Below are 27549 nucleotides of genomic sequence, written 5' to 3'. Positions count from 1 at the left end.
TTAATAGTTTGCCATTCAAATGAAGGAAATTTTATACAATCCCTATTTGACCAGCTTTTTTACATGTATATGAATATGTTGACTAAAAATAATACTTAAATACTTTAAATTTATAATTTATTATTTACTTAAGACGTTCTTATAAAATAAAATAAAAAATAATAATAAATCATGTCGGTGGTTCTTTATATATATATTTATACACCAAGTTAAAAGATTGATATTCATTAGTTATTCAGAATAAAAATTACATATTACAATTCATTAAAACTTTTAGAGCTAAATGGAGGTAAGTAATACACTTTACATGAAATGTTTAATTTAACTTTAAAAAAGTTATTTTATTTAATTCCAGAACTGCCAACTGATAACTTTTTTGTTGATAATTTCTTGTTTTATATTTAACAAAGGTAAATTCTATTTTACATTTTCTATGCCTATAATTTAATTAACTGTTCACATTAATACATGAATTAAATTTTTGAAACGATGCATATAGTTATTACTTAAAATTAGCTATAAAGATATTCTTCTGATTATACAGAGTTATCCAATACATTTTGACAACATTAAAAACCTTTAAATTATTACTATATCAAGTTGTCATTATATCAACTGTTCATTTTTTGTGTATACTCTAACCAAACGAGACGGAAGTGGCGCGAAGCAACAGTAAAAAAAAAAGCAGAGTGGTTATTAATGTAGTATAATACATAAAGTAGAGTTAACCCATTTATAACGTGTAAGTTTATATATTTTCTAAAGCCATAATCTTATTTGTAAAAATCAGATCCAATTAATAAACGCGTTAAAAAATATGTTTAGTTCTTGGAATTGACAACTTTTGCCGTAATGCAAGATAATTTTAATAATTTCAAAGATAATAGTATAAAAAAAATTTTATCAGTTGTCATAACAATTCTTAAATTTTGTTGACATTTTTTTCCGGTGTGAAACTTATCAATATATTAGTATTGTAATAGTAAGTATTGTAGTACGCACCATTACGATATAACGCAATATTAATACCTTAACAAGTATACCAATTGCGTAGATAGTATTACTAATATATATACTAGGGTGCTCCTTATTTATATAGGTAGACTTTTTTTTAAATATTTTATACACAGTACCCTTTAGATTAGTTCAGTCGTATAAGAAAGTATTAGGTAGGAAAAATTCGAAAGGTTTTACTTAGTGCTTAACGTTCAATATTTTCATTACTGCTTATTATTGTATCAAGTTTTTAGTTTTGTTTAAATAATTATATAGTGAATAGCTTTTTTTATTTTTATTTTACTTGTTTAAATATGTGTAGTAATTCAAAAATAAAGATAAAATCGACTATGTAATGTCGGGGTGTATTTTGACCAAGGTTGGATATTTGGAGATTTGGTCAATTCATGAGCAACTAGGTTTTATTGGGGTTGTAAGTCTGGGGGTTTAGAACAGTAAAGACAAGTAGATATAAGAAGAAATGAATTAAGTTTCTCTCATAGAGGTATTAAACGCTGAGGTATTCTTGAAGTGGCCGGGGTCTTGGCCTCCTATCTGACACCCAGTCGAAGTATATGACCAAGCACTAACTAGTTATTAATAATTAAATTATATAATTTTTAAATCAATCTACTGCTTTACCATTCTTTATTCAGATTATTAATTCTAAATAATTGGGTTAATATGAAATTACTTACTTCTTTTATATAGCTTCCGTAAAGATTTAATATACTTCTTTTAAATAAATAAATAAAGTCTTGACGCAAAAATGATATTTAATATCGTCTTAAAATACACCGACGACAATACGGAGTCGCGGCTAGTTTGAGAAGAATAGACTGGACAAAAGAATTCTGAATTTTATATTGAATTCAGAGCTTCAAAAGTGGAGAAGAGCTGGCACGCTCGCTCACGGATGTGCAAGCAGAACTAAGCCTTTTTATATTATTTTTAATTACCCCCATCATGGGATTTTGTTGTCAGTGCTTTTAGTGATTTTTTGTTTATTGTATTAAATTAAACATAACATGATAATTTATTTTAAGATAAGTTGCATAGTATACAGTAATCAATACATCACGTATATACTAGTAATAGCTAGTTTACAACAGTGTATATGTTATGACAGATAAATTAATTATTTGTTTGTATACAAGTAATAGAAAATAAAGATTATGATTTTTTTTATTTATAAATGTAAGATGAGTAATGCAAAGCATTAGAACCTATGAATCTAGTAGAACCTATGATCTATCAAATTATTAATAATAAAAAATGTATTGAAAAATTTTTCATATATCAATTATACTTTGAGAAAATAATAAAACATGATAGATTTCATAAAAAGTCGATATAATACTTTTACTTAAATAATTCATAAAATTAGTATTTCTTTAATATTATAAAAATAAAAAATAATCAAAAAGTCACCTATTTAACTAAACTGAATAAAAAAAACTTATATACTATAAAAACATTAATCAATTTGAATCCCCCCCTGTGGGCAGGTAAAGGGTGAGATTTACAAAAAAATATATATCAAATGATAGGTAAAGAAATTATGCATCTATAAAAATAAATTATAATGATTTGGTTGTTTTTAAAAAAGTTATGGCAGTTTTAAGCAAAAAATAATTGAAAAAATGTCGAAAATTAGCGATTTTTAAATTTGTAATTTTTTTGGAGATTTCCCCCATTTACGGGAAAGAAGATACGATTTGTGATCTTTTGACGTATCGTTGAATGATTCGGTTCGATGAGAGCTGGGCAAAAATGGTAACAGACAGAAAAAAGAAACACATCATAGTAAAACTTATACCTTCTCAGCTTCGCATCGAAGCTAATTGTAGTAGAAATTATTGTGATTAATTATCATACTTAAGTATCAATAACACCACTCATACCAGTAGTTATCTAAACTTGTGTTGACTGTGAGTCGTGTCATTAAATACCTTGAGTAGCATAGAAAACACAAGTGAGTTAATTATCTTGTCAAGGGAGTCTTTATTTGTATTGACCAAACAAGTAACTCACTCAAAGATTGGACTAGGATGGTTAGCTTCGTTCAAACGTTGTTTTTATTTATTTAAACAATACTTTTTTCTATTTATCGCTTAATTATTCATATTTATCATATCATTCATCATTATACAAGTCATCTGAACGTCTTTCTTTTTCTAATTATATAATCATATCATATCATATCAATTTTAATCATATCATCACAAAAAAACTTTAAATTTGATTTAGTTTTAAATCATTTACATATAGATAATTCGTTTCTAAGTAAAATAAAATTTGTCATTTTACTGAAAATTGAATGATTTTTCGCTTTACTGTCCAATAACTTCAAGAAATTGAAATATCGGTTAGTTATTTTTGTCATCTCAATGTACGATGTATTAGATTTAATATAATATAAGTTAAAAAAACCTGTTTTTAAAATATTATAAATAATTGAAAAGAAATTGGATATAATAATTGATTAATTTGAATATTAATAATGAGAAATTTTATATGATAACTAAGTCACTATTCAATACTTTCATAAATTATAGAAATATTGTATAATGATACATTTTTATTACCATAACCCACTTACAATTTTTATCTTGCTCAAAATTTCTAGGGATGGTAATTTTAAGTTTGGAAGCACAAACATTCCCTGACACCTCTGTATGTGCACCTATGATATTTTTGTTAAAATGAAATTACTTCAAATGGTTTTACGTAAAATGTAAAGTGAAAGGAATTTACACACGGATGACACTAACCTAAATAATATTAATTCTACTATGAAATAAGCAATGGTTTTGTGGTAGGATTTTATGATTCTTGTTATATTTTTATCGATTGTAGTGTATATAGGAAACAATGTATGTTTACGTAAAAAGCAACTGTTCGATTGTTGGGCGCCAAGCTTTAATAGCTGAATTATTTTTTAAATGAATGTTAAATACAAGTAAAACATTTACGTTAAACACATACAGTAGCGATTAGAATGATGATAAAGTAGTTGTTAATAATAATTTTTTAAATTATCTACGTTTAGAAGCAATTCTATTATTCCCACGATAAAAATTATTTTTGACTTACTTTAAATCTATCTTAAATTTTTTAGGGCATGCTTAGAAATATAATTTCTTACCTTGTGTCCAAATTTATTTCATATAATGATTCGATTTGGTCTTTTTTTAATGCTTCAACACAGTTCGGTTTAGTCTTTTAAAATTCGGACTATAAAAACCTCTAGCCTATACTCTTATTTTAAATTTTCAATTATTATTCAATTAGTTCTCTAAATAAATTAGTTAATTTTTAATATTTTCGTAATCAAATATTTTGTTGACATAAACTTAGTTATAGTAATTTATCGTCCAATCTTATTTAGCTTGCTCTGATTTTCAATTTTTTTTAATAAAAATACGCTAACATAATGTAAGCTTTAACTTAACATATGTTTAAATAACGCAATATTTCTGGAAATTTTCAAAAGTTAAGCTGAAAAAGTTCCACTTTTTATACGTATTATCCAAGTTTTAGACGTCCCCTGTATAAGGGGTCGTTTCCCGATTGAAATAAAAAGTATGTCGTATGAAAGGGGTATATATAAAGGATTTAGAAAAAAAAATTTATATTGATCTAAACATTTTTCAAAAAGTTATAGCAATTTAAAGTTGAAAATTTTAACACAAAAATAGTATATTATAAACTACTGCGCTGTTTGCATGTAGAAGATAAGTAGTCGAGACAATTTTTTTTAATTTATAGAACATAATGTAGACTTTAATTTGACATATATTTAAAGAACGCAGTATTTCCGGGACATTTTCATAAGTTAAAAGAAATTACTTTTGTAGAAAAATTTCTATTTTGAATAACTCCCTGTGAGCATTTTCAAAACTTCAGTTGAAAAAATTAAATTTTTGTGCAGAAGTTGCTATTGACTCCCTGTGGCAGTTAAAAGGTCAGATTTTCAAAAAAATGATATCAAATGAAAGGAAAATATCTAAGGTTTCAATATAAAAAAACATATCTTGATTCATTTATTTTTCAATAAGTTATTGCAATTTTTAGATAAAAAAAATGAAAATAATGTCAAAATTTACCGACCTTAAAAATCGTAAATTTTTAGGGGAATTTCTGCAACTAGATACGATTTGTGATCTTTTGACGTATCGTTGAGAAAAATCGGTCTACTGAGAGTTGAAAAAAAGTAGAGACAGACACAATAAAAATATAAAAAAATATATAAACACATCATGGTAAAATTAATACCTTCTCAGCTTCGCATCGAAGCTAAAAAAAATGACGAAGTATAAACTTAAGACCACCCTAATCTATGTGTTTGTTTTTTCATATAACAGGTTATTGTTTTGTTTTTTTTAAATTGTTTATCAGACATTATTAAAATTTCGGTTAAATAAATAATATTTAGAATACCAACACTGATTAAAATTATAGAGTATTAAAAAAAAAGTCTTTTGTCATTACATATTTTTGGGGTTTAAAGAGAAATTTATATTAGATAAAATCATTTTTCAAATTTAATATTAAGGGACAAAAAATTAAATATTTTTTATTTAAGCATTGTTAGATTTATATGAACAATAACCTACTACATGTTACTATTCGATGCGAAGCTGAGAAGGTATTGGTTTTACTAAGATTTGTTTTTTTTTTTGTGTCTGTTACCACTTTTTCTCAGCTCTCACCGAACCGATTTCTTTCAATGATACGTCAAAAGATTACAAATTGTATCTAGTCGAAGACATTACCCTTAAAAATTGAAAAAAATTCCCTCGTTCCCCGTAAATGGGGGAAACCTCCAAAAAAATTACAAATTTAAAAATCGCTAATTTTCGAAATTTTTTCAATTTTTTTTACTTAAAAGTGCCATAACTTTTTCAAAAATGAACATATCAATATAATTCTTTTTTATATAGATGCATAATATCATTACCTTTCATTTGGTATATTTTTTTCATAAATTTAACCCTTTACCTGCCCACAGGGGGGGATTTAAAATGACAACTTTTTCACAAAAAATTTACTTTTTCAACTTAAATTTTGAAAGTGTTCCGGAAAGTCTGACACTTTTATATATATCTTAAATTAAAGTTAATGTAATGTTCTTTATTATGCAAAAAAAAAATTTCGGACTTTATTTAATCTTCATGGTGAAATTGGCTACCAAATGCTATTATTGTGTGAAAATTCTCAAANTACTTTATTATGCAAAAAAAAAATTTCGGACTTTATTTTATCTTCACGGTGAAAATGGCTACCGAATGCTATTATTGTGTGAAAATTCTCGATTTTATTTTTTACATTTTTAACTTTATAATGCTATGACATATTGAAAAGTGTATGGATCAACATTATTTTTTTATGAGAAATAATATTTTTTAATAATCCCTTTTTCATTCTACATACTTTATCTTAATTAGGATATTAATAATGAACTAGCAGATCATGTAGCTTTTGGAATAGTCCACCAATTTTTTAAAATTAAACAGTATCTAAAGATTTGCATCGAAGCGTTTTTTTTTTATAGTGATTTTAATCACTGTCAAATATCATTATACTTGATCCATCTATACCACGTCACCACTGTGCCGCGACCCCCCTGTGATGGGTTTTTTTTTATATTATACATTTAAAAAATTTTATTAATTTATACTGTTTCTGATGTAATACTTTTCCTGCAAAACACTTATAGTGTCCGGCATCGATGGGTACTCTATCCGTCATATGTGACCTATCCGTAAAAATGGTTTGAGTGTGGAACATAGTATAACATGCCACTTCTATGATAAGAATTAATCACTTATGACTAATATCATTTAAAACATATCTAAAGTATTAATTAAAAGAAATATATATATGTCTTAATAAGCCAAAAAAAAAAACTAAAAATAGCGTATTTTGGGAACAATATTATCATCAGCTTAAAATATATGTAACCCAACAAAAAACACTATCATATATACCCTCAGTGACGTCATCAACTTATTGATCGTGACAATATATTATGGCGTTTATTATAAATTTAAAAATTAAATTTTAAGTGGACCTAGATACTAATTAATTTAATTATTTTTAATTATAAAAACTTCTATCGCCTACCTTTATTAAATACTTTTAATTATTTGTAATTAATGTTCATCCACAGGAAATTTATTAACTTCTTGATTTATAATTTTTTTTAATGTTCGTTAAGCCTGATCTCTTTGTTTGTTTTTGTTTAGCCTGCATAACATTTATAACAACTTTCACATTGTGTTTTATAAATTCCCAATAATGGCCCTGCCTCTATTTTATCTTTAAGGTCAATCAATAAAATTTTAATTTAAAACTTTTCGAAGTTATTAGACTGATTCAAAAATTTTAAATAATCTAAGTCATAATATATAGATGACCTAATTACATTTTGTTTATCTACGCTAATAAGTATACAATCTATCCTCCTTTCATCATTCCATTTCTGTGTACCAACTAATTTTAAAACTATGTTTTTATAAACATCTCTTAAATGTAGCTACTTTTTTTTATAAAAATATAGTTTTTCGAAATATATTTTACCCTACTTTTAGCTTCGATGCGAAGCTGAGAAGGTATTAGTTTTACTAACATGAGTTTTTATATTATTATTGAATATTGTTATTAATGACAGTAAAAAATATATAATTGAATAACTTGTATTTATTTGACCATTCAATGCATATTGAATTAATCATTATAAATAATATTAACAGTAGTTTATTATTAATTTTATAAATAAAAATTTTATATATATATACAAATAATGAAAAAAAATTAACTTTCCCAACTATTTAACTAAATATACATCATAATACAAATTGATAATACAGATTCAGAGCCTAGGGAAACCATGACAACCCTAATGACAGCAATTTTAATACCTAAAAGAAAATTATGTACAAATAAAAAATTTTAAATATGGAATTTTGTAGATTATTTACTATGCCCTTCCCATTATAAAATTCTGGCTACGCCACTGCTCCGTTGCGTATAGGCTTATAAGTACGAAATACCAGTAGTAAACTATTTTCAAGCATTATATTATATCATTTGAGATATTAATTATTATTATTAGCTTCGATGCGAAGCTGAGAAGGTATTGCTTTTACTATAATGTGTTTTTTTTTTTTGTGACTGTTACCACTTTTTCTCATCTCACCGAACTGATTTCATTCAACGATACGTCAAAAGATCACAAATCGTATCTAGTTGAAGACAATACTCTCAAAAATTCCACTCGTTCCCCGTAAATGGAGGACACTTCCAAAAAAATTACAAATTTAAAAATCGCTAATTTTCGAAATTTTTTCAATTTTTTTTACTTAAAAGTGCCATAACTTTTTCAAAAATAAACATATCAATATAATTCTTTTTTATATAGATGCATAATATCATTACCTTTCATTTGGTATATTTTTTTCATAAATTTAACCCTTAACCTGCCCACAAGGGGGGATTTAAAATGACAACTTTTTCACAAAAAATTAATTTTTTTAACTTAAATTTTGAAAATGTTCCGGAAGGTCTGACACTTTTATATATATCTTAAATTAAAGCTAATGTAATATGCTTTATCATGAAAAAAAAAAATTTCGGACTTTATCTTATCTTCATGGTGAAAATGGCTACCGAATGCTATTTTTGTGTGAAAATTTTCGATTTTGTATTTTCCATTTTTAACTTTATTATGCTATAACTTTTTGAAAAATGTATGAATCATTACAATTTTTTTATGAGAAGTAGTATTTATATAGATCTTTCATTCGACATACTGTTTTTTTAAATCGGACCATTTCCCTAAATACAGGGGGGATTCAAAACATAAAAATGCATATAGAAAGTAGAACTTTTTCAACGTAACTTTTGAAAGTGTTCCGGAAGGTCTGACACTTTTATATATATCTTAAATTAAAGCTAATGTAATATACTTTATAATGGTAAAAAAAAATTTCGGACTTTATTTTATCTTCATGGTGAAAACAGACATTAAACTTAATAAAAAAAATACGATTTTTGTAAAAAAATTCTTTTTTATATTTTTAACTTTATAATGCTATAACTTCTCGAAAGATGTATGGATCAATATAATTCTTTTTTTTGTAGATGCATGATGTCTTTACCTATCATTTGGTATATTTTTTTTATAAATCTGACTTTTTACCTGCCTACAGGGGGGGATTCAAAATGACAACTTTTTCACAAAAAATTGACTTTTTCAACTTAAATTTTGAAAGTGTTCCGGAAAGTCTGACACTTTTATATATATCTTAAATTAAAGCTAATGTAATATACTTTATCATGGAAAAAAAAAATTTCGGACTTTATTTTATCTTCAAGGTGAAAATGGCTACCAAATGCTATTATTGTGTGAAAATTCTCAATTTTATTTTTTACATTTTTAACATTATAATGCTATAACTTATTGAAAAGTGTATTGATCAATATAATTTTTTTATGGGAAATACTATTTTCTAATAATCTCTTTTTTATTCGACATACTTTGTCTTAATCAGGATATTAATAAGGAACTAGCAGTTTATGAAGCTTTTGGAATAATCCACCAATTTTTTAAAATTAAACACTATCTAAAGATTTGCATCGAAGCGTTTTTTTTTTATAGTGATTTTAATCACTGTCAGATATCATTATACTTGATCCAACTATGCCACGTCACCACTGTGCCGCGACCCCCCTGTGCTGGGTTTTTTTTGCTTAAAACTGTCATAACTTTTTTTAAAAACAACCATATCAATATAATTTTTTTTTATAGATACATAATGTCTTTATCTATCATTTGGTATATTTTTTTTATAAATCTGACCCTTTACCTGCCCACAGGAGAGGATTTTAAATGACAACTTTTTCACATAAAATTAACTTTTACACTTAACTTTTTAAAGTGTTCCAGAATGTCTGACACTTTTATATATATATCTTAAATTAAAGGTAATGTAATATACTTTATTATGAAAAAAAAAAAATTTCGGACTTTATTTTGTCTTCAATATGAAAATAGAGTTACTGAATGATATTTCTATGTGAAAATTCTCGATTTTATATTTTTAATATTGTAATACTATAACTTATTGAAAAGTGTGTGGATCAATACAATTTTTTTATTTGAAATAATATTTATATACCTTTTTTATTCGACATACTTTATCTTAATCAGGATATAAATAAGGAAATAGCAAATAATGTAGCTTTTGTAATAATCCAACAATTTTTTTTAAATTAAACACTATCTAAAGATTTGCATCGATGCGTTTTTATGATAGTGAATTTAATCACTGTCAGATATCATTATACTTGATCCAACTATGCCTCATCCCCACTGTGCTGGGTTTTTAAAATTACAATTATAAAATGTCAATTTCCTCTCTATTTCCATTTCATATGTGAATTTAACTAAGGAATAAAAATAATTAAATTTTTGTGTAAAGACCACAGTACTCAAATCATTATTTAGTATTGCGAATATATTACCAATATTTTAATCAATATTTTTGTAAAACCTCCATGTGTAATTTTTGTAATGAACCTACTCACGTTAACTTATTTATACTAAACCATCTATATTTATAACTGACTATTTTTGAATAAATTGAACACTACCTCTTACTAAGCATTTTATAAAAATTAAAACTAATAACTATTATGTATTTTCCATTGATAATTGTAACATTGACATCAATAAGAGATTTTTTAGTAATATTCGAATTAAATATTTTATTAGTTTATTAATTATATATATTTGATTAAGAATAATACTAACCACAAATGTACAATTTTTATTATACTATAAACCACTATTTGAACAACTGATATATACTCTGCTAAAATATAGCAGTGTATATATATATCAGATATTTTTTTAACTAATAATAATATTTAACTTAAGTATTTTTATTGTTTCATCAGAAAAAACTGCGTTTGTACAATTTTTGACTGAATATACCATCATTTATCAAAATTCCGGTAGATTCATTATCCAAAAACTAGAAGATGATTTAATAAAAGTGTGGAAATCTTAATGATAATATAAAGTGGTAACTGAAACCACAACTTAGGTCATAATTTTTAAGAAACTGATAAAATTAAAATTCTTATATATATATACTACTACTCCATTATTATAAATTTTTTAGTATAAAAGATAAAATTTTAAACACCATAAATAAATTAATTATTAATCTTGTCTAGCAAATGAAAAAACAAATTCGGATAATGAAAATATATGCCAATATGAAAATGATACTACGACATTAGCGGCTGTAAATGGTAACTTAGAATCATTAAATTTAGCTAACGACAGTAGATGTGATTGGGATAAACATACAATTGTTGAAGACGCAACAAATAAGCATTTAAAATATTTAAAGTATGCAAAAAAAAATGGAATTGATTGGGATGTAGATACAACAAGAATTGCTGCTGCTAATGGACAATTAGAATGCTTAATATATGCTCATGAAAATGGATGCCCCTGGAGTGATGGAACAATTTTAGCTGCTGTAATAAATGATAAATTAAATTGTTTAATATATGCACAAAAAAATGGATGTCCATGGGATAAAGGAACGACAATTGAAGCAGCTAATAAATGTAATTTAGATAGCTTAAAATATGCTCACGAAAATGGATGTGATTGGGATGAAGGCACAACTAGGGCTGCTGCAGCAAAAGGCTGTATTGATGGTTTAATATATGCCCACAAAAATGGTTGTGAATGGGATGAGTCCACGACTAGAGCTGCTGCAGCGAGCGGCTGTTTAGACTGCTTAATATATGCGCATGAAAATGGATGTCCATGGAATGAAAGCACTACAGAAGCAGCTGCAGAATATGGTAATTTAAAATGTTTAATATATGCTCACGAAAATGAATGTCCATGGAATGAAAATATAACAAAAGTTGCTGCAGCAAATGGAAATTTAGAATGTTTAAAATATGTTCATAAAAATGGCTGTAAATGGGATAAGGATACTACAAAGAAAGCTGCAGAAAATGGGCATTTAAAATGTTTAAAATATCTAAATGAAAATGGATGTCCGTGGGATGATAAAACAACAAGAGCTGCTGCTGACAGCGGACATTTAGAATGCTTAAAATATGCACACGAAAATGGTTGCCCATGGGATGAATATACACCAAGATTAGCTACTTATAAAAATTCTATAGAATGTTTAAAATATGCCCATCAAAATGGATGTCCATGGGATGAAAATACAACAAGAGTTGCTGCTGCAAATGGGCATTTAGATTGTTTAAAATATGCACATGAAAATGGTTGTCCATGGGATGAAACTACAACCATAGCGGCTGTATTTTTTGATAATATGGAATGCTTAATATATGCTAATGTAAATGGGTGTAAATGGGATAAGCAATCAATAAAAGATGCTGTTGAAATTGGCCATTTGGGATATTTAAAATATGCGCACGAGAATGGATGTGAATGGCATGAAGATACAACCAGAATTGCTGCTGAAAATGGGCATATAGATTGCTTAAAATATGCTTATGAAAACGGTTGTCCATGGCATACAAACACAGCAACAGATGCTGCACAAAATGGTAAATTAGATTGCTTAAAATATGCCCATGAAAATGGCGCTCCATGGGATGATAAAACAACAAGGGCTGCTGCTGAACATGGGCACTTCGAATGTTTAAAATATGCACATGAAAATGGATGCGAGTGGGATGAATATACGCCAAGGAGAGCTACATTTAAAAATTCTATGGAATGTTTAAAATATGCACACGAAAATGGATGTCCATGGGATGAAAATACAACAAGAGTAGCCGCTGCAAATGGGCATTTAGAATGTTTAGTATATGCACATGAAAATGGTTGTCCATGGGATGAATCTACGACATATGCAGCTTTATATTGGAATAATATAGAATGCTTATTATATGCTAATATAAATGGATGTAAATGGGATGCAGACTCAATAATGGTTGCTGCTGAAAGGGGGCATTTAGAATACTTAAAATATGCTCATGAAAGTGGCGCTCCATGGCATAATGAGACAACAGTAGTTGCTGCTACAAATGGTCATTTAGATTGTTTAAAATATGCACACGAGAACGGATGTCCATGGAATGAAGAAACAACAATGGCTGCTGCTAAAAATGGCAATTTTGATTGCTTAAAATATGCTCTTGAAAAAGGTTGTGAATGCGATAAAATAATAATGAAGGATGCTATTGAAAATAACAATTTGGAATATTTAAAATGTGGATACGAAAATGGATGTGGTTTTTATGAAGATACAACAACAATTGCTGCTCAAAACGGGTATTTAGAATGCTTAAAATATGCCCATGAAAATGGCGCTCCATGGGATGATAAAACAACAAGGGCTGCTGCTGAACATGGGCACTTCGAATGTTTAAAATATGCACATGAAAATGGATGCGAGTGGGATGAATATACGCCAAGGAGAGCTACATTTAAAAATTCTATGGAATGTTTAAAATATGCACACGAAAATGGATGTCCATGGGATGAAAATACAACAAGAGTAGCCGCTGCAAATGGGCATTTAGAATGTTTAGTATATGCACATGAAAATGGTTGTCCATGGGATGAATCTACGACATATGCAGCTTTATATTGGAATAATATAGAATGCTTATTATATGCTAATATAAATGGATGTAAATGGGATGCAGACTCAATAATGGTTGCTGCTGAAAGGGGGCATTTAGAATACTTAAAATATGCTCATAAAAGTGGCGCTCCATGGCATAATGAGACAACAGTAGTTGCTGCTACAAATGGTCATTTAGATTGTTTAAAATATGCACACGAGAACGGATGTCCATGGGATCAACGTACAACTAGAGGTGCTGCTGCAAGTGGCTTTTTAGACTGCTTAAGGTATGCTCATGAAAATGGATGTGATTTGGATGATGTTATAATAGTTATAACTGCTATGAATGGTAATCTAGATTGTTTAAAATATGCCCATGAACATGGTTGTAGTTGGGTTAAAGGTACGACGAGAATAGCTGCTGCAAATCGACATTCAGACTGCCTAAAATATGCTTGTAAAAATGGTTGTGAATGGGACGAAGGTACGACAAGGGAAGCAGCTGCAAGTGGTTGTATTAACTGTTTGATATTTGCACATGAAAATGGTTATAAATGGGATGTAGGGACAAAGAGTGGAGCTGCTGCAAATGGCTATTTTGACTGCTTAAAATATGCTCATGAAAATGGATGTGATTGGGACGAAAGCACAACTAAGCTTTGTGCTACCTATGGCCAATTTAATTGCTTAAAATACGCACATGAAAATAATTGTCCATGGAATAAATATACTATCGAAGAAGCCATTCAAAAGGGTTATACTAATATATTGAACTATGCTATAGAAAATGGCTGTCAAATGTAGGTTTCTGTAATTTTTATTATTTTAATAATAATAATAAGTATTTTTATTTTATATACGTACATATTTTTACTTGTGTATTCATATAAGTTAGCTACATTATATTTTAAATAAATTATCTTAACCTTAAATGGTTGGGTCATTTATTTATTTATTTTTTGTTATTTCATTTACATAATACGCACTTTTAAGACTTGCCTAAATGGTCTATATCACATTAATATATTTTTCTATTCATTTTTTAATTAACTTACAGATGACCTGTTCTCTTGACATTTACATGAAATAAAAGCGTTCTTAGCAATTTATTTTTTTATAAAAATGGGTCATTAATTTAAATTACAATTTTTTGTTAAATATAACTATATTTACATATATTAACTATATTAACTATATTTAAATACTTTACATGGATTAAAATACAAGTAAAACAAACTTCATAAAAAATAATGTATGTTGTTTTTCTTTTTGATTAGTGTATGATAGGTAACCAAGAGTGGACACACTATTTAATTTGACAAAGTCAAAATACTGAATCAAGAAGCTCATTTTGGTAAGCATATGTACAAAGAAGCAATAGAAATCGAGAAATGTCCAAAAAATTACAACAGAAAAGGTGAATGGACTATAAGCAATTTTTGGTTTCATATCATACACCAGGCAAAAAGAAAATAAATATTTTTAGTTTAAAATTATTATATGAAACAAAAAATTTTTTGACTTATTAATGATAAATAGTTAAATATATGCTTTAAAAATAGTTTATGAATGCAATAGTTATCAATATAGAATGCAATAATATAGTATTTATACGTACACTAGAGAAGTTTAATTAATATAGCTTCTAACAAAGTTTCATTAAAAAGAAAACAAAATTTATTTGAAAATATGTCAACATAAAGTTAGTCTGGTCAGGTTATTATAAAATTGTATATAATTTAAACTAAAAATAAAGTTATGGCAAAAAAAATACCAAAAATACCAAAATTTGTTACAAAATTTTGGCCGCAAAAAAAATTAATACCTTTTCAGCTTCGCATCGAAGCTAAAATTATAGTAAAATATAATATTAAATAGTTTAAAATAAAAAATAAGAATATTAAATCAAAAAATGTATTTTTAGACAATCGATAATGAAAACGACATTTGAAATGATCAAGCTATTCATTATGTAATTTATATTATTCATATATCTTCATATTTAATTTTCAACTAATTAGCTTTTAGAATAATTTTGAGCAAATAAAGAGTATAAAATAAAATTTATTTTAAGATAATAAAACAACTCTCAGCCTTATTCTGAAAAAATATGTAAATGTGCACTCACATAAAGACTAATTTTTGATAATTAAATGTGTTTGTTCTATTAACGTTTGTCATGTTAAATACACGAATCGCGTTCATTTACCTTAACATTTAACTTAAAACAAAATTTTTAATACCAGTGATAACACTATAAATCTGTTAAATAAAATAACGATTATTCATTAACACAGTACATTTAAATTTTTTTTTCCGTTATCACATCATTAATTATTAATCGTTAGCTGTCAAAGTTACTGACTTTTAGATATTCATTAATAACTTTTTAGCTACGAGCTTTTGCCAAAAGAACTAAATAATTATTATTGAGTGTTCATTTTTACTAAACTATGATAAACATTTGAAATTGAGAATTTTGAAATAAGTTCACCCGAGCATAAATCTTTACACTATTATAAAAATTAAATCTAATGGGCGATTGATGATTTTATAAACACGAACATTTTTCTGTCAATTTGAATGTTGTTTATGTTTAATAGTTATCGTTCACAAAAATATGACTAACACAAAATATTTATTCGGCGAAGTGAGAGATAATATAGACACAGGAACAAGGATGAAATTCAAATACGTAAACGCCCGGAAACCCTGTACTTACTATCATTCCTTTTTTATGCGTTTCAATTCAAAAAATCGAACCCGTTTCTTCATCTCCTTCTGCTTAAATATTTCAAATTGCTACACGCATTTTCATTCTGCAGAGATACATCTTAACGTACTACTTCAACCAACCGAGTAAAATCATCAGGTGCCTATACCCTATAGTATCTGGAAATATTATTATAAATATTAAAACTCCTTTGTAGTGTATGTTTCAGTCATTAATAACACAACACTCATTGTTGTCAACTATATACAGTCTAAAAAAAATAATAATAAAACATATCAAGATCAGTCGACTTAGTCTAGTCAAGTGGTAGCAAAAGTTTCGTGCATACATTTTTGCAAGAGCCTTCGCATTGGTGCAATGTAACTATTTCAATAGAGACAAACACTTTCTTTCATTATAAAAAACTCAAACAATGAAACATAAAATCGATTTAAATTGTACAATTCAACCAAAATATAATATTGTATTACAGCGTTAAAAAATCATAAGGAACTCTAAATGTCAGTACTCCTAACTTTACGATAACATCCGCAACGACCACAGAAGCGACCTCAGTTAAATATCCTTTAAATATTAAAAACAATTAAAATCATGCTGAACACGCTCTCATTTAGTTATAATATGACTGGTTGAATTGTAAACTCCATCTGTTCATTTTGTTTCAACTTTTCCATTATTTACTCCACAAATCTAAAAGCTTTTATTTTCTACAAACAATTATGTATAAATGTTTTTTTTTCACTATTTATTCGTACGTATTCAAAATCATAATAGTATAACTTAATTGACTTAAAACTTTGCTACTTCAACTCAAATGTAAGAAATATTTGTTGTAAAAATAAAAATTTGTTTGCCGTTCGCAAATCCAACAGATCACAAAGAACTTATCATTTATTTTACATTTTCTGCTGCTATGAACTTTGTTGTCTGTAATAGTTTTCGCAAAAAACTGTTTTTTTTTTATCTTAGGTTATATGCTGATTCATAAATATATTATTACGCATAATTATCTAGGGTATATTTAAGTTAAAAAATAAATTAGTGAGTATATGTCATATACCGCCCAAAATACCAGTGAATGTTTAACTAAAAAAAACTTGAGATTTAAGATCACGCGCATGATTCCTAAATCTATTTTGTATCAGCACAGTACATAGATCATTATTACAGGTGGTTTACTTTCAGATGGTAAAGAAATGTGAAATAAATAAATCATGAAGGCAGACGCCATGTATTATAGTACACAAAACGATAAACTAGTAATACACCACGGAGAATTCGGTGCGACGAGATTACTAATAACTTTGATAAGTATATCTATACATTTATAGTACAATGCAATACAACCACAAGCAAAAAGGAAAAAACGAAATAGAAAACAATTTTAATTGAAATTATGTAACGTTATAAACAAAAATGTATATAATAGCCATTTTTACTTGAACAACGTTAATTGTCGTACAATTTGTAATGTTATTTAAACTTTAATTACAGAAACAAATTATTTTTATTGTTATTTTATCACAAAAGAAGCAATTCTTTCATTACTCATATAATCAAATGTTAAAAGTACATTTATGAACAAACTAACACAAATGTGTGTAACCGTAAAGTTTTAAAAGCCATAACTTTAAAAAAACAGCTATCGTCTACAATTTTTACCGTTAAAAAACTTTCTGTGGGTGCCGTTCAAATATTTAGATTATTTCACTGAATCATTTAAGTGTATAAAGATATGATGTTTATGATGAAAAATTCAAAACTCAAAAAAAGAAACTTGATTTGATAAATTTATGTTATAAACAATTAAATGAATCAAGCACATATAAACGTATTTAGTAAGTGTGTTAATAAATACATTATCTATAAATATTACTATCAATGTAATATCAATTTTAATATAATTGGTATATTACACATAATATTATTTGTTAAAAACAACAAATTTCCTAATTGAACTGACCGCTAAATAATCAATTTATATTAAGAATTAATTTATTGGTTAAATTAGTCAAGTGTTTATTTGAACAGAAGAATGAGAATGAAAATTCCCAATCGGATTTACATAAGGCACCCTTTTAATAATAATCTCATGAATTGCGTTTTAGGAATCCCTGTGCGCAATCGCATCGATCCACCAGTGACCGATTTACCTACGACACCGCATAAGCTCGTTAACCTTACGAGTACTAGACTTTAAATCGAAACGCACATGTTTTTCCAAACCGAAATGCTCAAGCAGACAACAAAAGAAGAATCGTTTTACCAAAGTTCAATAACGTATCAGGAAAACCTAATAAGACGGGTAGGCTGGAAAATTCAGCAAAATAATAAAATCGAATAAGCCATAACAATAAAAAAAAAACGTTCAGCTGTGGGAACTCCTGCACCGCATAGCTATTTCTTCCATTCAAAAGTCTCGTCTGACCGAATAGCATGCTATTTCTAGATTATACATCAGGTATGGGATTTAAGGTCAAATTCCATTGATTTATACTCAAGCACATATTCTAATTTTTTTTAAAACAGCTTCATTGAATCATGTAAGTTCTCAAGAGTTACATAATAAACATTTCCCTTTTCGGTCAATAAACTACATACATCTCAGAACCTAGTTAGGTTGCCAAAAAAGAGTTTAATAAATTCTATAATAATAATTATATAATAATTCTATTGAGCTGTAATATTATAAATTTTTTACCAAGGATTCAAAAGATTAAAATTTTGAAAAAGTTCATTTTAGCTTCGATGCGAAGCTGAGAAGGTATTAATTTTACTATGATGTGTTTTTTTTTTTTTTTATGTCTGTTGCCACTTTTTCTCAGCTCTCACAGGACCGATTTCTTTTTATAAAATAAGTTAAAATATTAATAAAACTTTATTACATTATAATGATCACTTATTAAAATGTATTAAATATTGAACTTCAATTACATTAATTCAACAAAGTAAATATTCTATTCATAATAAAAAAAAATTAACAAACTTTGGTATAAAATAATAAGCAATTGAAACTATATTAGGTAAGAATTCTTCAACAAGTATTTACAAATTTTAATGACTCATATACTGTTTCAGTTTTTAACAACCAAAAGTCGTAAAAAACATTTAATTTTTATACTATACTGTAAAAATAATTTTTAAGACGCTTTTAGGGAAGGTTTATCGAGTTCGCTAAACTGTTACCGTCATAGAGTTGAAATAAAATACTATAAAAATTTATCGCCTTGCTTTTCTACTGAACAAAAAACGAATAAAATATTTAGCCAAGTATTATTTAATCAAAAATATAATTACGTCATATTATGATAATTTTTATTTTGCGTGACTTACATTTTCATTAGGCATAACTTAAATTAATTTTATGTTTAACATATACAGGGTTTAACATTTTTCTTATTTACTTTATCCAGTAAAAAAAAAATGCTTAAATGTAATATCTTTTCATTTTTTCCCTCTTTCATAATCTTAAATTTTATTATCATCACTTTTGAATAGCTTCCTATATATTTAATTTGCTAATGAAAAAAATTATTGAATAATTTCGATTAAGAAATAAACTTTTTAGATCTAGTAGTGGAAAGAAAATACTCAAATCAGTGAGGTCAGATAAAAATAATTTATACACTTTTTCTCGAAAGTAATTTTAAAACTAAATCTTTAAAAGTTATAATAATTTTTATCGATGAAATATTCGCTAAAGTTTTTTTAAAACAGTAAAAAACATATTTTTTTCCTTTAAAAAAAATTTATATATATATCTTGTGTAATTTTCGTAATAAATGATACACTTCAGGCTATAATTTGAATATAAGTATATAATAAAACTACGTATATTACATGTATTACAAAATGAAACAATTTAACAAACAACCACATAACATAAAATCATAACATATTTATATCATATTTAAGAGCTACATTTCTTTTAACCTTAATTAATTCTGACTAAGCTAACCTTAATTTAAAATTTATGATTAATTACTTCTCTCAATTATCCAGAAAAAATTTTAAAATGTAAATAAATAACAAAATAATATATTGTGACAGTGGTATATTAATGCTTATTATGTTTAAAGAACACTTTTTATGTCAGAAACACACTTGAACGTAAAAATATAGCTTTCAGTACCTAGAACTCATAATATGGGTTGTTTTACACTTAAATAGTACCCGTTCTTTTACTGCGTGTCTGTGGTCGTGGTCACTACAGGTCAATGGTCAAAAGTAAAAGATTGAACAATCAATATGAACTATATAATAATTGTCCCATTAAATGCGCCTAATGAAAACCAGATACCAACCTACGATAAAAAGTTTTAATTGTTATTTTAACAAATTTAAGATAATCCTGTTATATAAAAAAACCCAGCACAGGGGGGTCGCGGCACAGTGGTGACGTGGCATAGTTGGATCAAGTATAATGATATCTGACAGTGATTAAAATCACTATCAAAAAAAAACGCTTCGATGCAAATCTTTAGATAGTGTTTAATTTTAAAAAATTGGTGGATTATTCCAAAAGCTTCATAAACTGCTAGTTCCTTATTAATATCCTGATTAAGACAAAGTATGTCGAATGAAAAAGAGATTATTAGAAAATAGTATTTCCCATAAAAAAATTATATTGATCAATACACTTTTCAATAAGTTATAGCATTATAATGTTAAAAATGTAAAAAATAAAATTGAGAATTTTCACACAATAATAGCATTTGGTAGCCATTTTCACCTTGAAGATAAAATAAAGTCCGAAATTTTTTTTTTCCATGATAAAGTATATTACATTAGCTTTAATTTAAGATATATATAAAAGTGTCAGACTTTCCGGAACACTTTCAAAATTTAAGTTGAAAAAGTCAATTTTTTGTGAAAAAGTTGTCATTTTGAATCCCCCCCTGTAGGCAGGTAAAAAGTCAGATTTATAAAAAAAATATACCAAATGATAGGTAAAGACATCATGCATCTACAAAAAAAAGAATTATATTGATCCATACATCTTTCGAGAAGTTATAGCATTATAAAGTTAAAAATATAAAAAAGAATTTTTTTACAAAAATCGTATTTTTTTTATTAAGTTTAATGTCTGTTTTCACCATGAAGATAAAATAAAGTCCGAAATTTTTTTTTACCATTATAAAGTATATTACATTAGCTTTAATTTAAGATATATATAAAAGTGTCAGACCTTCCGGAACACTTTCAAAAGTTACGTTGAAAAAGTTCTACTTTCTATATGCATTTTTATGTTTTGAATCCCCCCTGTATTTAGGGAAATGGTCCGATTTAAAAAAACAGTATGTCGAATGAAAGATCTATATAAATACTACTTCTCATAAAAAAATTGTAATGATTCATACATTTTTCAAAAAGTTATAGCATAATAAAGTTAAAAATGGAAAATACAAAATCGAAAATTTTCACACAAAAATAGCATTCGGTAGCCATTTTCACCATGAAGATAAGATAAAGTCCGAAATTTTTTTTTTTCATGATAAAGCATATTACATTAGCTTTAATTTAAGATATATATAAAAGTGTCAGACCTTCCGGAACATTTTCAAAATTTAAGTTAAAAAAATTAATTTTTTGTGAAAAAGTTGTCATTTTAAATCCCCCCTTGTGGGCAGGTTAAGGGTTAAATTTATGAAAAAAATATACCAAATGAAAGGTAATGATATTATGCATCTATATAAAAAAGAATTATATTGATATGTTTATTTTTGAAAAAGTTATGGCACTTTTAAGTAAAAAAAATTGAAAAAATTTCGAAAATTAGCGATTTTTAAATTTGTAATTTTTTTGGAGGTTTCCCCCTTTTACGGGGAACGAGGGAATTTTTTTCAATTTTTAAGGGTAATGTCTTCGACTAGATACGATTTGTGATCTTTTGACGTATCATTGAAAGAAATCGGTTCGGTGAGAGCTGAGAAAAAGTGGTAACAGACACAAAAAAAACACATCTTAGTAAAACCAATACCTTCTCAGCTTCGCATCGAAGCTAAAAATAATTTGACACAACAACTTTTGAATTTTTAATTAAATTTTTTTTCAAATTCTATAAATTACTAAAATCTAAAAGAACTATCTATCTGCTATTTACAATTATTTAAAAAAAAAATGTATATCTTCTTAAACAATATTGTTTTAGTTAATTATTAGCTAAATACTTAAAATTATTTACAAGTATAAAATATATATTATATTTTAGAAACCTTAAAAATGTTTAAAGAATAATAAAATAATTTAAAATATAATGATTTCAAGCTTTTTAAAAGTTATTGTATATATTCATAATCAGTGTCAATCTGGCTCATGTTTATGTTCCCAACTTATAACTTTTATAGAGACCTTACTACAGTAAATTGGTATTTGTCATGAGTGAGATTTTCTGACAATTTCTGAAAAAAACGCAGTGCGGTTAAGAACTTTACCCCTCATTACCGTTTTGAATCAATGAGAGCATCTAAATCTATTGATCACCTAAATATCCTATTAACTATGAAATATAATTTTGACTTTGAAAAGTCAAAATTAAGAAAAGTTGTTTGATTAAATTACATAAAAATAATAAACTTATTTTATATTTAGATGCTTAAAATTCAAGAAGATACGAATGATGTTTAAAAAAAAATTATCCTAGGGGTACAGTTGTACTGAAAATTAGTAGCTCTATTTGATAAAAATAATAATTATAAAAACACATAAAAGTCATGAATAATTTTTTTTTAACACAACACTATGTAGTGTTGTATGGAAAACAAACTTTTAACTCGTTTTTCTTGAAATTAAAAAAGTGTCACTAAAAGACACTTCTAAGCATTTCATTTAATTAAAAATTCTCTTTTAATATGAGATCCTCTTGTAAACATTTCGTGATTAATGTATAATTGTTTAATATTATATGTACTATACGTATACAATATTTATAATTTTTATCTACATTATTAAAACAATTAAAGGATTTTGTTTTTAATTTCTGAATGATGAATTAAATTTTATTAACAATTATTTGAATTAAATAATGTTTTATTTTCAAATAATATTTCACACATTATCGCTTGGGAATATTTTAGGTTTAAATGACCCGTAGTCCCACAAAATAGGTAATAACCAAGTGCCCCCGGCAATTGCCAGGTAACTCAATGGGCTAAACCAACATTGTTCATAATTATCATTATAAAAGTACATGTACATGCAATGTACTAAATAATTATAATATTATCATATTGTTGATGAAAATGATTAGAAACTTTTAAATTTATTCGTATATTTTCAACATTTTCTACAAGATTAGTACTTTTGATGTATTAAATAATGTACAGTTCAAGTTAAGTAGATTTAAATGCAAGAAAAGTTGCATGATAATTTTTGTGTTATTATAAAAAAATATTACATTTCGTAAATAATGAACTTAATGAGTAACAAACTCGAATGTTTCAATAACATCTTCTTAAAAGTTGATTTTCAATAAGAAAACTAAGTATTGAGCTCATTTTAATAGTTAATAACACGGAAAAGTAGAATACTGAAATGATATGGAAATTACTTAGTTCTTAGACTAATTTGTTGTTTTCGACATGTGTACAAACATAAACTGTTCAAAACCATGGTAAACATAATTGTTTTGTACTTGTTATGTAGAAAAACTAATCATTTCAGTTGAAACTGATAATAGTTGCTTAGTTATCAAGTAAAAAAAAAATTACTTTCATGTTATGAATAATTTTAGGTGACTTAAATTCTCTCAATAACTTAACATTTCAAAAACCAATCAGTTTAATTTTCATCTCCATGGAACAAAGAATTTTTACAAAAGACATAGAAATTTGTATTAAATCTTAATGTTCCCAAGATTTCTATGTTCAAATTTCCTCAATTTCAAACATAAAAACACTTTGAAATTTCATTTAAAGTGTAATTAAATTATGGTAAAACTTGAAATTATAACAGAATCTATATATGCTACTTTATACGAAATCGATACAATCTAAAACTAAACTAAGAATTATTTATGTAAACAAACCGAGATTTTAAAGGGCTTATATTTTATTTTTCTAAAAACACTGAAAACTATTTTATCTCTATAGAGTTTTCACCTTAAATCAGGCTCTCAGCCAATTATACTACAGAATATATGCTATACATATTCTTCCGATAAATTATTTTTCAAATTACACAAGGTTTATACTTTTAAAAGTTTTGAACAAATTTTTAAGTTTATGACAATCGACTCAAAAATTTTAAAGAAAAAAAAATTTTAGTATTGTTTTCTTACTTTACAAAAAAAATGCCGTACTTTGTTATCTTTGTGTTAGTTGTTTTATTGTATCTTTTGACATACCTCAGGGATATAACGCCAGCAGTTAACACTCATGTTACCAAAAAATGTACAGAGGACTATTACAACTACGTTTGATTTATAATAGTCGCCTTTCTATTAAATTTAAACTTAATGGTCGTTCGACATCCTCATCAATTGACGTATTTTTCTGCCACCGTTAGTTAATTTTTATTTTTCCTGCACAGACATTTTTTCTGTCAAAAACAGACAAAGTCGGCTCAGATCAGGATGCACTGTAAATAAAACAGCAGCCAAGAATTACTTTGTGTTTAACAGATAAGATAATAAGGGTCTAACAAACTGATTCTCAACCGACGAATGTTTTACAACGTGAGACTACTAGTTTAACTGACACAAGAACAAAAGAACAAAAACCAAACGTTTAAACTTAAAAGTTTCACTAATATAGTTAAGTAAACGTGCGTTATTAATGGTTAGTACGTAACTTTTTTTTTTATTTAAACTACAACATTGTTTAGCTTTGATAATTTTTGAGCTTCCGTTTTTTTATATATTTATCAATCATATCCATCTCTCTAACAAAATACTATTAGTATATATTTTACCTTAAATTTAACTTGTACAAATAATACTAATCAAAATTTATAAGTAATTTAGACTTAATTAATGTATACATTGGTAATATAAATTTCAATAAATGAAAAATATTTACAATTCAACACATTATTCTATAGTTTTAAAATCATAACAAATGAAATCATCAATTCAATATTCCGGGCAAATTTTTCCCGCTAATAATAAGAAAAACCAATAATAACAGTTGAATGTACAATGTTCCCGAATGAAAATCAGGTGACAAATACTCAACGCATGATATATTGTACTATGAATAATAATTTTACTATGAACCATAATTTTCAATATTGTTCATTAGGTTCATAAAACTGATAATAGAAAATAAGATTAAAAAAAAAAAGGATTGAATAAACTTGAATATAATTAAATGATCGATCATGCATGTTATAATATGAACTTAGTAACATTGCAACTCAATCGTTTAGCGAATAATGTAGGTCATTTTCAATTTTTGATCAGCATATCCATCTTATAATCTTTAAAGTTTTATTTCTATTTATATAATTTTCAATCATTAAAACCAAAAATAATATTTTTTAACAATAATAATCAAAATGAATACATGAATTATTAAAAAAAAAAATGACTTTAAGACATTTTCTTTACCATGAAAGCTCCTGTCCTTAATTTTTAATAGTTTAAATATATAAATTTAATAAAAAAAATATATATATATAATTTTTGGGCCATTTAGTTAAAATTAATACTACTTCTGAATAATTATCGTGTACAAATTTATGCTTACATAAAACGGAGTGGTTTTCAATGCAGGATCGACGTTTTAAATACTACAGTGCAAACGTTAAACTTTTTATTTCAAAGAAAATTTTTTTATTGATCTTTTCAATTTTAATTACTATGCATATCTTTTTATTGAGAGAGAGAGAGTACTTAAAACCTTTGATAGTTACCTTTATTATTTTTTAAAACATAGTTCTGATAAATATTGTTATAATTTATACTGGAGTATAAATAAAACTTTTTATAGTTTTTCAACTTTCTTGATTGATTAAATCTTAACAGGTTAAAAGATATTTAATGAAATCCAAATAATAATTAAGTGTTAAAATTTATTCTTATCGAATTATGTTTTCATTTATGAATTACATTTCCTTTCAAATCGTTTAAGGTATTAATAGGTTTAATTAATCCATAACAATATAGCAAACAAAAATTATTATCATGATCATTAAAAATAAAAATGTTGGTTTTAATAAAAACAATAATAATTTAATCATAGGTAAAATGCACTCGCAGAATTTTTTAGCTTCGAAGCGAAGCTGAGAAGGTATTGGTTTTACTATGATGTGTTTTTTTTTTTTTTTGTGTCTGTTACCACTTTTTCTCAGCTCTCACCGAACGGATTTCTTTCAACGATACGTCAAAAGATCACAAATCGTATCTAATCAAAGAAATTACCCTCAAAAATTGAATAAATTTCCCTCGTTCCCCGTAAATGGGGGAAACCTCCAAAAAAATTACAAATTTAAAAATCGCTAATTTTCGAAATTTTTTCAATTTTTTTTACTAAAAACTGCCGTAACTTTTTCAAAAATGAACATATCAATATAATTTTTTTTTATATAGATGCTTGATGTCTTTACCTATCATTTGGTATATTTTTTTTGTAAATCTGACACTTAACCTGCCCACAGGGGGGGATTTAAAATGACAACTTTTTCACAAAAAATTAACTTTTTCAACTTAACTTTTGAAAATGTTCCGGAAGGTCTGACACTTTTATATATATCTTAAATTAAAGCTAATGTAATGTACTTTAATTTGAAAAAAAAAAATTTGACCTCTGGACTTGTCTTCATGGTGAAAACGGCTACCGAATGCTATTTTTGTGTGAAAATTTTCGATTTTATAATTTACATTTTTTACTTTAAAGTGCTATAACTTTTTAAAAAATGTATGGATCAATACAATTTTTTCATGAGAAGTAGTATTTATATACATCTTTCATTGGATGTACTTTTTTTTTAAATCAGACTATTTCCCTATATATCGAGGGGCTTCAAATATAAAAAATGCATATGGTAAGTAGAACATTTTTAACTTAACTTTTGAAAGTGTTCCGGAAGGTCTGACACTTTTATATATATCTTAAATTGAAGCTTATGTAATATACTTTAATTTGAAAAAAAAAATTTGACCTCCTGGACTTGTCTTCATGGTGAAACGGCTACCGAATGCTATTTTTGTGTGAAAATTTTCGATTTTAT

At 26.3% G+C, this 27549-nt stretch overlaps 2 protein-coding genes across 4 annotated transcripts in view; one reads left to right on the top strand and one right to left on the bottom strand.

The window, feature by feature from the left end:
- Positions 1–27549, bottom strand: part of LOC126904771 (potassium voltage-gated channel subfamily KQT member 1) — a 146254-nt gene that overhangs the window by 81019 nt on the left and 37686 nt on the right. The window lies entirely within an intron of this gene.
- Positions 228–15145, top strand: LOC126904706 (uncharacterized). Its single transcript, XM_050683933.1, has 4 exons — positions 228–289; positions 356–410; positions 11245–14446; positions 14924–15145. Exons 1-4 carry the CDS (start codon positions 284–286, stop codon positions 14928–14930), a joined length of 3270 nt encoding a protein of 1089 aa, XP_050539890.1. The 5' UTR covers positions 228–283; the 3' UTR covers positions 14931–15145.

Source organism: Daktulosphaira vitifoliae, unplaced genomic scaffold (assembly GCF_025091365.1).
Source record: "Daktulosphaira vitifoliae isolate Bord-2020 unplaced genomic scaffold, ASM2509136v1 Scaffold_1, whole genome shotgun sequence".
Taxonomy (NCBI): domain Eukaryota; kingdom Metazoa; phylum Arthropoda; class Insecta; order Hemiptera; family Phylloxeridae; genus Daktulosphaira; species Daktulosphaira vitifoliae.
The sequence above is the reverse complement of the archived record's forward strand: the minus strand, read 5'-3'. Positions and strand labels throughout refer to the sequence as shown.